Genomic DNA, 14026 nt, shown 5'->3' with positions numbered 1-14026 from the left:
AAAAAAGCATACATGATGATGATCATCTCAATAGGAATAATAATGTTGGGGGCTGGGAATTTATTGAGAATTAAAAAAAAAAAAAGGAAGAATGTGAACTAATGTAAAACTAACCTAGAAAAATTAAATCTCTATGAAGGTGATGTCATTTCTCTCTCAACTTCTTGGCAATGGCAAAGGCAGCACCTGCCACAGCCACAACTACCGCAGAGATTATAATGCCTGATTTCAGCTTTTGCAACGCTTCCTTCTTTCGCCTTTCCTTCTTCTTATCTTCAGCCTCAGCTTGTTCCTTCAAACACATCCCACAACACACAATCAGTACAAAATATAACAATATAATTAACTATGCATTTTTTTTTCTAAATTGAGTTCTTTGTTTATTCACCTGAATTTCCTTGGCGGCCGCCACCTCGGATGATACCGGATCAACTTGAACCCGTGTATTATTTCCGGGATTTAGCTCCGCAGCAACGTCTGCCGCTGGAAAAGTTTCGTCTGTTCCCATATTACTTTGTATTCTGTAATGTAACCGTGTTATTCAGTTCAAACGAGAGGAAAGATGATAACAAAAAAACGCATTCATGATCAAGTTTTCCTGGCCAATTCAATGTCGAAGTTTTGCTGGAAATTAATTGACACGTGCCAGTGTTCCAAATGCCGAGTTTGTTAGTGTTTTATGGGTCCTAAGTCCTAACTAATCTGGTGGCTTATTCCTGTTCTCATATTTTACCGATATGCTTGTTTAGACCATGCTAAACATTTTCTTTAATATACCCAAAAGAAAAAGAAAAATAAATTAAAAAACTGTACCTATTTGAATAGGTGATAATCCAAGGAGTTTTACATGCTAATTTTCCTTTATGGAAATTGGAAAGTTCGAATAAATGTTAAATGTTTGTATATTTTCAGCTCGAAAAAGATAGAATAATGTGAAACGCAGATTACAAGAATAATAACATGGCTAAGTTGAGTTTGTACAAGAATGATACCCCTATATCTTATATTTGCACGTCCGAATATATTACTCATTTCTTCCCGAGTTAAATCAAACTCTTGGTCCTGAACAAACTTCATTGCTATATGAATTGATCTAATAATTTGGGGAACATAATTGTCTCGGGCGAAAAAAGCTACATCAAACAAGTTCATCGCCGACGGTCTCTTATCCAATCTCCCCTGATCACCTCTAGAAGGTTCAGTTTTTGCTCCCGAAACCACGAGGCGCTGGCCTTGCTGATTCCACAAATTGTTTCCTTGATTCCGATCTCTTCTTCCTCCTTGCAGTACCAGGTGGAACCTGAACTGGGTACAATGCAGAAACCACAAAGCATGCTCAGTTTTTCCCCTTAAAAAAGGTGGAGTCTACCGTGCTCAGTTCCTATGGTTATGGTGACTATAATGGTTATACAAGTGTTGTTAAAATTAAAGTCACTTTTTTTACATTATAGTAACCGCTTTTTTAAAATTAAAAAGCGTTGTTAAATAGTAAAAAAGTGTTACTTTAATTTTGGTAATACTTTTTAAGACACCATAACTACCATAACATAGGTACCATAGGAGGCACCTATAAAAAATTCCCTTGGAAATTGTTAAAAATTGTTTGCACATAAAATAAAATCACCTTTTCCTCTGTTTTCAGTGCTTCCTCAAGATTACTAAGTGTTGGAATTGATCCACCTTGCATTACACCCATCAGATTCTTCATGCGAACACGCATTTGGAACAGTTGAGCTACAAGTTGGCTTACCTGACATTATTGTAGTGCAGTCCACAAAGTTTGGAAATACCAAAATATAGGACAGTTAGAGAAACAGCTACTTTGAAGGATATTTCGAGAATATAAATTAAATTCTTACAGAAAATTATTCTACATACCTGCTGCTCTGTTTTCCCTGAATCCTGAGCAACTCTTTTCCTCCTGACCGGTGATTCGGCCAATAGTTCTGGCTTTTCCCTCTCCTCTGGAAATAAAAATAAAGGGCTGGTTTAACAAAATCACTTAATCCAAATTCAAAGAACTGCAAGGACTTTGGCAAAAAGCAACAATCGTCGATGGGACAGTGCAAAAATTTAACATTATTATTGTGATAGCAAAACAGTTAACAGTGTTTGACATCATTATCTTGTTCAAATAGTCCTTTCAATTTTATTTCTTAAGAACTTTATCTGACTATGGGAATCAAGCATTTGCCATTGATGACACACTTACCCTTAAGTAATCATAAGCAGCAGCAGCAAAATACAAGGGGGGAGAAAACTATAACTATTGAAGCACTAATTGTTAAAACCAAGAATTTTATTCTAGCTAAAATCTAAATGAAAAATATAGACTCTAACTACTGAGCTGTCGAAGGTTCTTACCCGGCGTCATTGCTTCTATCATTGCTTCCATGACCTTCAAATTCTTCTCTGCCTCTCGAATTTGAGCAGGCGTAGCCTGTATGCTTGCAAATGAGATTACATGAGTTTTACTATATCTATTCGAAATGTTAAATACTTGCATAGAAGGATAGTAGCAACAACTAGCGATGCTCAATATAAACTTAAAGGTTGCCAATTGCTAATTTGCTATTATTGGACATTAGGACAACACAAAATGAAATGAATAATGATAAATATCCAGGAAATCTAATGTTAAGGATTTCATACCTTCCCCATACCAGGAATCATTCCAATGACACGGGACACAGAACCCATTTTTGCAACAGCACGGGTTTGCTTTAGAAAATCATTAAAGTCAAACTTTGCACTCATAATCTTCTTTTGCAGTTCTTCAGCATCTTCTTGTTGCATCTATAATGAATGTGGTTAATAGCTCAATATTTTAAGTTCATTATGTGACAATAACAATCTAGTAACATAGTTGAGACTTACAACTTCTTGTGCCTTCTCTACAAATGAAAGGACATCTCCCATTCCTAATATGCGTCCTGCCATTCGATCAGGGTAGAAAGGTTCAAGATCCTCAATGCGTTCCCCTCGTCCTACCAGCTTGATTGGCTTACCAGATACCTGCCATCATTGAACTATCCAATCAAGCAAAACACAAGAGGACATGACTTAAACATGGTGGACTATGTTAATCACTTTAGAAATCCAGATACACTATCTGTGGGAATATTTATCAGTTCAAGTTTTGGAGTGAAAGGGGGGTATGGAAAGGGATTGAAGAGTAAAATGGGCTCAAGTTACTTTTCAAACCCTTCCTTTCCTTGCTTCAGCAAGACCTTGACTCACAACGTACCCTAAAGATGAATCATACATTTCAATTCCAATAAACCATGTGTCCTTTTCTTTTAATACCAGAAGTTATTGGTATCGATTATATTTATTTAATAAATAATAAAACACTTTCTAAAAGCTAAGTCCAATGCAAGAAAACCTCTTTGACACTCAAGGCTGCTCCACCTCTTGAATCACCATCTAGCTTTGTCAAGATTGCACCTGTTATTCCAATCTCAAGATTGAAAGTAGTCACCAAAGCTGTTCACAGAAAATCTCATAGTCAGGTAAAACAGTATTCCAAAACCAAAGAAAAAGATCATTAACACGTGACAGCCACAAATTTAGAATCAATTAATCAATGTGTTATTTTCATTTTATTTTATATAAAGTAAACCATATTTCATATTATCTGAAAATTAAAAATTCACTTCTCTACCTGCTGCTTCTTGTCCTGTCATGGCATCCACAACTAGCAAAACCTCTGTTGGATTCAGTGCCTGTTTCACTTCTTTTAACTCGTCCATCATTGTTTTGTCTATCTGTTTAATAAGAAATAACAATCCTGATCAATGTAACATAATTCTTCCAATTATTAACTGAACCATGAAATAATTATTTTGACGTTACCAGTCCTAGAAAGGATTTACCTGCAGCCTGCCAGCAGTGTCAACAATAACCACATCCATTTTCTTTTTCTTTGCATCTGCCAAACCTTGTTTAGCAATTTCTGAAGGTTTAACATCAGTACCTGCTGTGTAGACAGGAACATCCACCTGAAACAAGCTAAAACTAATTACAAAAATGTGAATAGATACAAAATTGAGAGTTACACTACAATCAAACCACCAAGCATTGGCAAAGACAGCACACAGAAAATTTAAAACGAAATTGCTAGCGTTTCTTTCGAGATTACAACTTGTCGACTTTGAGGAGATGAAATTCCAGTACCTGTTTGCCCAAAATAGACAGTTGATCAATAGCAGCAGGTCTGTAAACATCACCAGCAACTAGCATGCAACTCTTCCCCTGAGAATAGGTGCTCGTGTTAATAAAGGATGCTTCAATAACGCAAGGAACTAATAGCTACCAGAAAAGAGAATAATAAGTAGTAGGAGCGAGATTGCAAATTCACCTGTTTCTTGAGATAGTTGGCCAACTTTGCACAAACAGTTGTTTTCCCAACTCCCTGGAGTCCGGCCAACAAAATGACAGTGGGCCCTGATTTGGAAAAAACCAGTTCACAGACCTCTCCACCCATCAGTTTTACTAGTTCATCGTGTACAATCTGCAAAACCCAATGATCAACACCAACTTCGTACCTGTATAGAATTTCAGTACTCAAAATATAGATGCATCGTTAATTTCTATAGTACCGTTAAAATGAGATTATTATATAAATATCTTGTCCAAAAGAGTTCTCTTAGCTTCCCTACATGTGAACTATACACAGAACTTAAGAAGAACACCAGAAATTCCTATGTGGTGCTTTGTCCACACAATCTACTAGCACTGGTGAATTGCTCATATGACTTATTCTTTGCCGCGAATTTCAAATGCATTTTGACATATAATTTTATGTAGAAGTAGTTGAATTTGAAAACAACTTTTAGACTACTGAATTTGAATGTGTGTAACACGGTGATTTAAACTTTGAAAAATTGCTAGTAATCCTAGACTTTCTCTTGGCACGAGTTTCCAATCATAAATAAATAATTTTACCTTAACCAATTGCTGATCTGGTCTCACTCCTCGAATGAGGCCAACACCCACAGCCTGATCTGTGACAGCTTGCACAAACCTTCTTACAACAGGAAGACTAACCTGCCAACAACAAAACTCACCTTACCTAATAAACACCATTTGCACAAAGGATCATGTAAAGTACCAAACTCTCAAAAGCATCTTACATCTGCTTCCAAAAGAGCTCTCCTGATATCACGCATAGGCTCCACAATATTCTCTTTTGTTAAAACCTCTGCACACCACAACCAAACACACCCCAATGAACGAAATCCATAACACAATTGATTAACTCATTAAACACTCCACAAACCGTTGTGGGGCCCTAAATAACATGTGAACTATGATAAACAAATACTTTGTTTTTGCTCATCTATATGGTATGGTATGGGTATCTACATAAAATATTGCTCTACCTAAACTACTTAACTTTGTGACCATTTTTTTCCATAAAATTTTCCGCTATCGTATTTTGTATGTGCAACATAGTATGCAAGCAACGAATATCTAATAACCCTTGAGAAACAAAAATGGAAAGTGAGAACCAACCTTCCCCTTTGAGTTTGCTCCACGCAGCCTCAAGGCCACTGGTCAATTGCCCAAACATCTCAGCCCTCACCACTCCGCGCATGTCCCTTCTCACAGTAACGCTTTTGGAGTTCACCCAACTCCATATCTCATTCTGCAAGTGACCCATTTGGCCAAATCAATCACAAGCGAATTCTCTTTTAGCTGAATGCTATGAAAGTTTCAAACTTGCTTCGAAATACTCGGAGATTAATTGCTGTTTCTGGAACTTACCGTGAACAAGTTTCGGGTGGAAAAGGAAGTAGTGGGTGTGGTTGAACCAATCCAAGGAGAGCATAGCGTATTTGGTTTGACAGAAGAAGAAGAAGAAGAAGAAGAAGAAGAAGAAGAAGAAGTGTACAAGGTTCGGTTGTGAGAGAAGGAAGAAGTGGAGAAATGGCAGGAGGCAACAGCAGACAAGTGTACTGCCTCCATGTTTGTTCACTGCAGAAGGCAGAAGCTGAGAGGCTCAACCTGGTGCCTGCTAGTGCTAGTTGCTATTTCTCTCTCTATCTTGTTTATCCACAACGATCTTTTTCTTCATTCTCTCTCTACGTGGTTTCTTTTCTTACTTCTTGGCTTAGTTCAACTCCCGTGCCATGCACGAGATGACCTTATCACTCTGGGAATGAAATCCCTATTTTTCTAATATATTTGAGAATATGGGGCACTATTATTATTCCAAATAGTTTTTTATATCTCCATTACATATTCTTATTATGAAATCGCGATCACTATCTATTTATCTTGTGAAGAGAAACGTTTGAAGATACACACCAATCAGATTTGGGAAAATTCTTGCTTAAATGAATTCTACATTGTGACACTTATTTTTACGATGCAATTGGCTGCATTCGTTGATTATGATTTTTTGGCTCCTTATTCTCGTAATCTCGTTTACATTCTTACCCAACGTTTTTATCCCAATATTTCAAGATTGTCAGGTAATAGTATCATTATCCTAAGAGGATAAGCATGGCTCCAAAGTAAGAACATGCAGTCTTTTAGTGATCAATAGTAATGAATTGGTCCAAATGAGGAGCATGTAGCAATTCAGAATTCGTTAAACTCTATACTTGAGAGAGGAGAGAAAAAATAGTGTGTTAGAACTCTGCTTGGTTAATGAAATAGAATGAACAAACATGGCTAAGAACCTCACCCAAAAACAATAACAGGAAAAACACTACAGTTCCAAACGTAGAAAAACACACACAGACCTCTTTACAAGTGGTTATCCCATCCACCCTCTAATCTCTTCACCGAAGGAATTTATGTGAGTACTCCAACAATGCGAATGCTCTCAATTATCCTTGGGAGTACTATTTATCTTCTGCTATCTGTTCCACAGGCAGCAAATCAAGAAAATCAAATGGCATTCAATGGCTCAACGCCAAGCTTCGGCCAACTCCGTTCTTGAATTTATACGGCCAATAATTGAGGTTCCAAGGTTCTTCTCTGTGGATCCTGCTGCTGGAAGGTCAATCAACTTAGAAGTATTCAGTTGAAGGCTTTTGCTCTTGCAGATATTTGATTGATCCTCCTTACACTCAGCAGAAGCAAGGTTGTTAGAGTCCTGAAGTCCGATTGCCATAGAACAAAGCTGCGAGACGAGATTGCACGGACAAGTATCAACTAGCAACCTATTTTCTCTAGAAATGAAATTTTCAGTGGATGTCGTCAAAATTTTGGATCCGCCTTCAGTTTCACAGCTGTCTAAAATTTTGGATCCACTTTCAGTTTCACAGCTGTCTTCTGTACCATGACTAGGGCTTTGTTGAGAAGGTTCTTCAGTAACAAATTCTTTATCCTCTTCATTACAATCCTTTTCACTTTCACTGTCATCTTTTAGGATCAGTTGTGAAGTGCTGTGGTGCCCATCGTCATCAAAAGAATTTAGGTTGGAAACAGGATTGGAATTTACCATAGACTCCTCTCTATCTCTCAGTGTCTTCACGACAAGTGTCTTGAGGAAATTCATGACTTGTACTGCATACATCAAAGCAGTCAAAGGATCTGCCATCTGAAATAGACAATGCAGAAATGTAATTCTAGCATCAAATTCATAAACTCAGACTAGTACTATAGTTTTACATATCATACTGCAAACAAGGAAAGCCAGATGCACAAACATCCGCATAGGGCTCGGGAAAATGCTGCACCCAAGAGAGTAATATGCAGACAACATACGATAGCCAATCAGAAAAGCGGTTATGGTAGAATAGATCAACCGGATTCTTTGACTGATGCTATACATTTTTGTACGAAGTGCTATATATAAAGAAAATTACAATTTTACTAACTTAAAATACACTTTTCAAGTTTGAACACAGTATGTCAGCCCTAGGAAACACTAATCATCTAAAGGGCTGTGCTTAGGATGATTATGTTCGCTATTTTAAAGTTTCAACTACATAACACTGGTTACTTCCATAGAAGACAGATAACAAACCACATGGAAGAAAGGAGAGAAATGCAAAACAAAAGGTGAAGTTGGCAAGCATTCAATATTTCAAGCAAAAAAACTGGAGGGTAGGAACTTTTTAACAAAAACTTACGTGAGTCATATTTGGTGCAAAAACCATTGCAACATTGCGTGCGTTCATTTTGTTCAGATGTTCCAGTTGAGCAACGTCAGCCATTAGGTTTATTGCCCAATCTAGCAAAGCAGCTTCTGTCGGTGGAAGTAGCCTCACAAGCTGAGAACATTCTTCCTCTGACTGAGACTGCATCACCTGCTCTGGCGAAAGTGGGTCTAATACCCCAGTGGGCAGTTCTCTGAACCAAGCCTGCAAAGGAGCATTGATTAGTTAGTGGTTTCGTTAATGTATCCACCATTCCACTCCAAAGTAGATAAATGGAAAACAATTGGCATAAATGCATTGATTATCACCAAGATAACTTCCAAATAGAACGTTTGAACAGAACTGACATCCAAGAGCCTGATTTCAGATGAATCTCTAAATATTTGAAACAAAAAGTAGTGCTGAATGGTGAAAAAAAAGGAAGCAAATATTGAATCGTACTAATACCTTTATAAGACCTGCCAGACAATGCACGTCAATGCCTTCTGGTACAACTCCTCTGTTTAATTGTTCCCTCACTGACTCCTCTTGACCATTTTCAGCATTAATTCTGAAGATCCCTTCAGCCTGGATGTACACTTAAAATTTTAACTCCAAGTAGATTGAAATTAAATAGCAAATCAAGCAAAATGTTTCTGGAAAAAAAACAGATGCCTGCAGGGGTAGGGGGACTACAGATTGTTCATCCACAACATCACATTTTTTGTTCAAGCAAGTAATGTTATTTGAAATCTGAATCACATTTAGATTCCCATGAACAAACTGAGAAGGGAAGAACATATAGGATCTAAAAAATTACCTGCAGACCTCCTTGTGCGTACAAATGTCTTTGCATCAAAAGCAGAATCGTAGGTACACTATTTCCTCTGGCATCAAAAGAAAGCTGCATAGATTCTGTTGAAACCCCAAAAACATTTGCACTGTAGAAAACAAATAAAATATATCAAAATTATACAAGAAGATATAATTCAGAATGAATCTATCAGACATCTAATATGGTAGAGGAGATACGTGAACATCATCAAAACTAGATCAACAAATAGATAGGCTGAACTAGGGGCAAAAGGTATGTATAATTGTAATATTATTGTGCACCATCTCAGATGCAAAAGATAATCGATTGTTTTATGACGATAAACTAAACCCGTGGCAGTGTGAGGCACCCCAGATTTTCAGAGAAGAAATCACCCTAGATCAACAATTTTTCCCTGCTGCTCATTTTTCTCCCATCACTGGTTACCATTGGCATGATTCATGCTAGCAAATTAAGGCACCTTATATTACAATTCAACACTGTTGTTGCCATTGTTCACTTGTAAATTTGATAATTGGCAAGGTGGCAAATATCATTCTACCAGTAGGTTGGCTTTTAGAGCATAGAAGGGGAGTGGATAACATGACTCAGCATAAGCATGGAAGTCGATCCATTTACTGAAAATTCAGAACCATGAGTTATAGAGATCCTTCAATTGTACGCCCTATTTCTATATTCAACTTCAAGTTCAACATGGACAGAACAACAACCGATTTGGAAGAAGGAAAAGAAGGGTTCCAAATCTACAATGACTTAAGAACCACCACAATTGTGCAACTAGTAATGTAATCAACATAATATATTAACTTCATATCTAAAATAAGGAACTAATTTGAGATTTATTAAGAATCATGTGTGGATTCTAAAAAGGAATGTTATCCAAGAAAAGACCTTTTTTTTTTTACCAATTGCATGAACTTGAATGGAACCAGATGAGCAATAAAAGGGAAAATAATATGATAGTAACACAAATAAAAGACACGCACAAAGATAAAAGAGGAAAAAGAAATTTATGGCAAGTAATGAATGAACATATCCAATAATTGTGATTGAGATTTAGAACGAAAGCATGAAACTGACCTTGCACTTGGAGGCCTTCTGGGAACCTCAGGTTCGAATTCAACAGGCAAACCAAGAAAGCCATGGAACCGATCAAAGGTTACATGTGCCACGTGTCTCACATTAGAAGGCCACCCAATCTCCATTGAAGAAGAAGAAAGGTCTCCAGCGCTGCTGCTAGCACTGCAACCTATCAAAGATTTCCTGAAAGTTTCAATCAAGAGAGTCAAAATAGAAAGCTGATCTCTTTCTCTGTCCTTTTCTGTCTTTTCACATTCTCCCTCTTCTTCTTCTTCTGCCAAATCCAATTGGGACTGAAGCACTACACCTTCAATTTCCACTGTGTTGTTGGGGCTGTTAATAAGGGCAGTTTGGTGCGACCCACCACAGGGACTATTGCTCGAACAGCTTGAAGGTGAAGGTAACTGAGATGGGGATTGCAGCACTTCCGTCATTTTTGGGAACTAATTGATTGAAAAATTGATTTCAGGGGTTCCTATCTCTCTCTCTCTCTCTCTCTCTCTCTCTCTCTCTCTCAAAACAAAACCCCACTTTTAATATATGTTTATTGTTGTTCTATTTCCTAACGAAAAGCAAATATTTTTGGACATTAGATTAAAGAAAGAATAGAAATTGGCGGTGGTGGTGGTGGTGGAGTAGAGTTTGATTCAAGAAAAGGGCTTCTGGAAGGTGAGATGGGACTATCATTAATCACTGTACATCGAGAGAGAGAGTTATAGAAGGAAGAATCATAGCATATGAGACAGAAAGAGATTGGTTGTTGGTTGGGATTATACTGAAGATGATGATTATGATTATGATGACGATGGAGTATGAGTCCGGTTTGCAAGAGAGAAGGTATGTATTTTACTATTTTTGTACGGTATTTTGGGAGGGGGGTTAACTTTTTAGGGTTTTTCACATAAAAAATAATTTTATCCAAACTCTTTATTAGAAATTATTTTTAATATGAAAATAGAGATGGTATTGATATTTAAAATGTATTATAATATTGTTGAAGTTATTCAATACGTCTTCCACCTGTTGACTTTCTATCTGCAAAATTCACCTACCTATAATTACACTAAATAATTCCATTTTCAACAAAAACACCAATATATTTTTCATATTAGAAAAAAATCAGCCACTCTTTGTTCAATAAATTTAATTTTAATGTATTTTTAGTATAAAATAAGTCCATATATATATTTAATATATTAGACTCTCTTATAGTGTTATGTTAAGGTGTTATTAGTGTTCTGTTTAGAACTTTGATCTTTCTACCTCTTTTTTACTTTTCTATTTCTATCTTTTTCTTCGATCACATCAATTTGTACTCCTAATGCTCGTTACTTTATAATCAACTTCTCCTCAATTAGCATTCTCAATCTAATATAAATTTCGGTGGATGGAGGTACTCTAAAATTGATCCAAGTAGTGAGGATGATGAGGAAAATATTGTGGTATTGGAGATGCAAGATTATTCTCAGGGTTTGAGGCTTGTATGAAGAGTCTCTCGGAGAGGCTCTTTGGAGATAAGGTGTTTTCAATTGGCACAATTCACAATACCCTAAGGGCGATATGGGGTAAACCGGAAGGTTCCGATCGATTGAGAGAGGTCCTAATCAATTCCAATTCTTCTTTGAGGATGATCTTGACGTTCTTGGTGAGGTTTTTTATAACCCACAAACTAACCGGCAAGTGCATCGGGTCGTACCAAGTAATGCCTTACGTGAGTAAGGGTCGATCCCACGAGGATTGATGGATTAAGCAACAATAGTGTTTGATAGGCTTAGTTAAACAAACAGAAAATAGTGTTTTGAGATATTCAAAAGGTTTAAATTCGAAAATATCAGAAGGCAAGCACGCAAGTAAATAAATTGAAAATAAAATATGAGAGAAACAGTTAAGGCTTCGGAGTTATCTATTTTTCTGAATTGATTTTTCTTACTAACTATTTTAATCATGCAAGATTTAATTCCTTAGACCTTCCTAGTCTCTTCTAAAATTTATTAACTGCCAATTCCTTGGTCAATTAATTCCAATTAGAAGCTGCATGATCAAATTCCAGTTTATATGCCACAAAAACTCTAATTACCCAAAAATAAAAAGATTATATGTCATGTATCCCGTTAAATCCAAATAATTAAAATTTAGGAGAATTTGTGTTCAAGCAGTTGTTCAAGTATAGAGCTTTTTCAAGTTATACAAGAACTCAATTAGAAAGAGGGTCATACTTCCGTTCCACTCAAATTCATAAAATAAAGAGCGAAAACAATTCTTAAATTATAAATACATGCATTAATTAAAATAGACAAAGCAATAAAATCAATCCATACAAATAGACAGAGCTACTAACCTTAACAATGGAGGATTAGTTGCTCATGGAATGCGGAATATAAATTTGTATAGAATTCCCTAATGGAATCCCCCTAATGGAATGTCCTTAATAGAAGAGAAGTCTGCCCTTTTTATAACTAATCCTAATTAATTTAAAATCTAGTATTTTCAATTAAGATAATATCTTTTCCTATTTTAAAATCAATTTGAATTTAAATCAGAATTAACTAACTACTCTGCATCTTATAACATGGGGACCACTCTGCTTCACTGGATCCGCGCCTAACTTGGGTGCTAAAATGGGGCCCAAAAATCACCCCCAGCGGTTTCTGCGTTTTCTGCACGTGGCGCATGTCACACGTACGCATCAGTCACGCGTACGCGTCGATGGTCTTTTCTGCGAGTCACGCGGACGCGTCGATCACGCGTACGCATCGCTGAGCAAATCTTCAAATCACGCGTACGCGTTGGTCACGCGCACGCGTCGCCATGGATACCTCCAATTCACGCGCACGCGTCAAGCACGCGTGCGCGTCGCTCCTCGCAGCCATCTCCTTTGATTCTTGTGTTGCAGAAACTCCAGCAAATCCAGTCGAATGCTACCTAAAATAAATAAAATTGCACAAAACTCAAAATAGCATCCATTGTTGCTAAAATATAATTAATTCTTTATCAAACTCAACAAATTAGATGCAAATTCACTAGGAAAAGATAGGAAAGATGCTCACGCATCAGTTCTTAGAATTGAAAAAGGATCTCCTTGACTCTTTAAGGATTATATCGTGCATGTGAGAAGATGGATTGAATCGGATGAACACAACCAGAAAAGCATTACTTGTTTTCTAATCTGGATCCAATTCTGGGTCTGTTTGAGCAGTTCAAAACTATTCAGGTTGAAAAAAGACTTGGAAAAAAAATTGGAGAGGTGATAGACATTGATTTTTTCTCTGTTCATGGAAGAGAATCTCAAATTCTCAAGACCAAAGTTTGGCTGGATGGTGATAAAAGGGTGAAAGACAGCATTCGTATGGCTAAACTGAATGGTAAGGTGCTGGAAATTGGATTGCGATACGAGAGGATTAGAATTTTCTGTACCTACTGTGCTCATTTAGGACATGATTCCAAACACTGTTCTAAATTCTTGGAGAATTCATCAGCGGGCGCTATTAAACAAGATCATATTAGCGAGTGGGTCAAAGCATATCAAGTGGGCAAGAGGATCGAATGTGGAGGTACTGGTGATAACTCCAGTTTCAATAACTCAAACTCAAGCACTCTCTAACCGAGAAAAAAGCCAACCCCAAACTGGTTGATAGATAATTTTGCCAGCTTGAGTGTCAAAGGGACAAAAAATAACTCTATAGAGACACCTAGAGGTAATAAGGAGGATGATAATTTTTCGAAAGTGGTTTGGCAGTCAATTGAGAAGACTAGTGAGGCGTTAGTCCTACAAGATATTACTAGTACTATGAACACTGATACATCTGGCCCACAGAACATACCTAATGAAGGAATAATCAGCAGGAGTTCTAAATGGAAACAACTTGCTAGACAAGTGACTGATTCAAGTAAGCTGTTTGGAGGAATAAAAAGAAGAAATCAAGGGAAGAAAAATAAAAATGAGGCTAAGAAGATCTGTATGGTTGATGATATGATTGCTGAAACGAGGGTGGAGGGTGCCAGTCGTTCAATGGCA

General features: G+C 37.0%; 2 protein-coding genes across 3 annotated transcripts; both read right to left on the bottom strand.

The window, feature by feature from the left end:
• Positions 1-841: 841 nt before the first annotated feature.
• Positions 842-6310, bottom strand: LOC112696699 (signal recognition particle subunit SRP54, chloroplastic). 2 transcript variants are annotated; one of them, XM_025749529.3, is made up of 15 exons: positions 5770-6310; positions 5518-5650; positions 5136-5203; positions 4948-5049; positions 4361-4513; positions 4177-4254; positions 3876-4001; positions 3665-3767; positions 3386-3486; positions 2878-3015; positions 2653-2796; positions 2365-2440; positions 1879-1964; positions 1625-1750; positions 842-1305 (listed from the first exon to the last, which is right to left on the bottom strand). In XM_025749529.3, the coding sequence occupies exons 1-15, from the start codon at positions 5968-5970 to the stop codon at positions 862-864; spliced, it is 2079 nt and encodes a 692-aa protein (XP_025605314.1). In that variant the 5' UTR covers positions 5971-6310; the 3' UTR covers positions 842-861. The 2 variants fall into 2 exon arrangements, with proteins under 2 accessions (XP_025605314.1, XP_025605315.1); XM_025749530.2 differs by having other exon boundaries at positions 885-1300.
• A 227-nt stretch (positions 6311-6537) lies between these two features.
• Positions 6538-13486, bottom strand: LOC112696700 (rho GTPase-activating protein 4). The gene is made up of 5 exons (XM_025749533.3): positions 10012-13486; positions 8917-9037; positions 8565-8684; positions 8091-8321; positions 6538-7555 (listed from the first exon to the last, which is right to left on the bottom strand). The coding sequence occupies exons 1-5, from the start codon at positions 10443-10445 to the stop codon at positions 6920-6922; spliced, it is 1542 nt and encodes a 513-aa protein (XP_025605318.1). The 5' UTR covers positions 10446-13486; the 3' UTR covers positions 6538-6919.
• Between the last annotated feature and the right edge of the window lie 540 nt (positions 13487-14026).

Source organism: Arachis hypogaea, chromosome 6 (assembly GCF_003086295.3).
Source record: "Arachis hypogaea cultivar Tifrunner chromosome 6, arahy.Tifrunner.gnm2.J5K5, whole genome shotgun sequence".
Lineage (NCBI taxonomy): Eukaryota > Viridiplantae > Streptophyta > Magnoliopsida > Fabales > Fabaceae > Arachis > Arachis hypogaea.
This window is presented reverse-complemented; position numbering and strand designations above follow the sequence as displayed.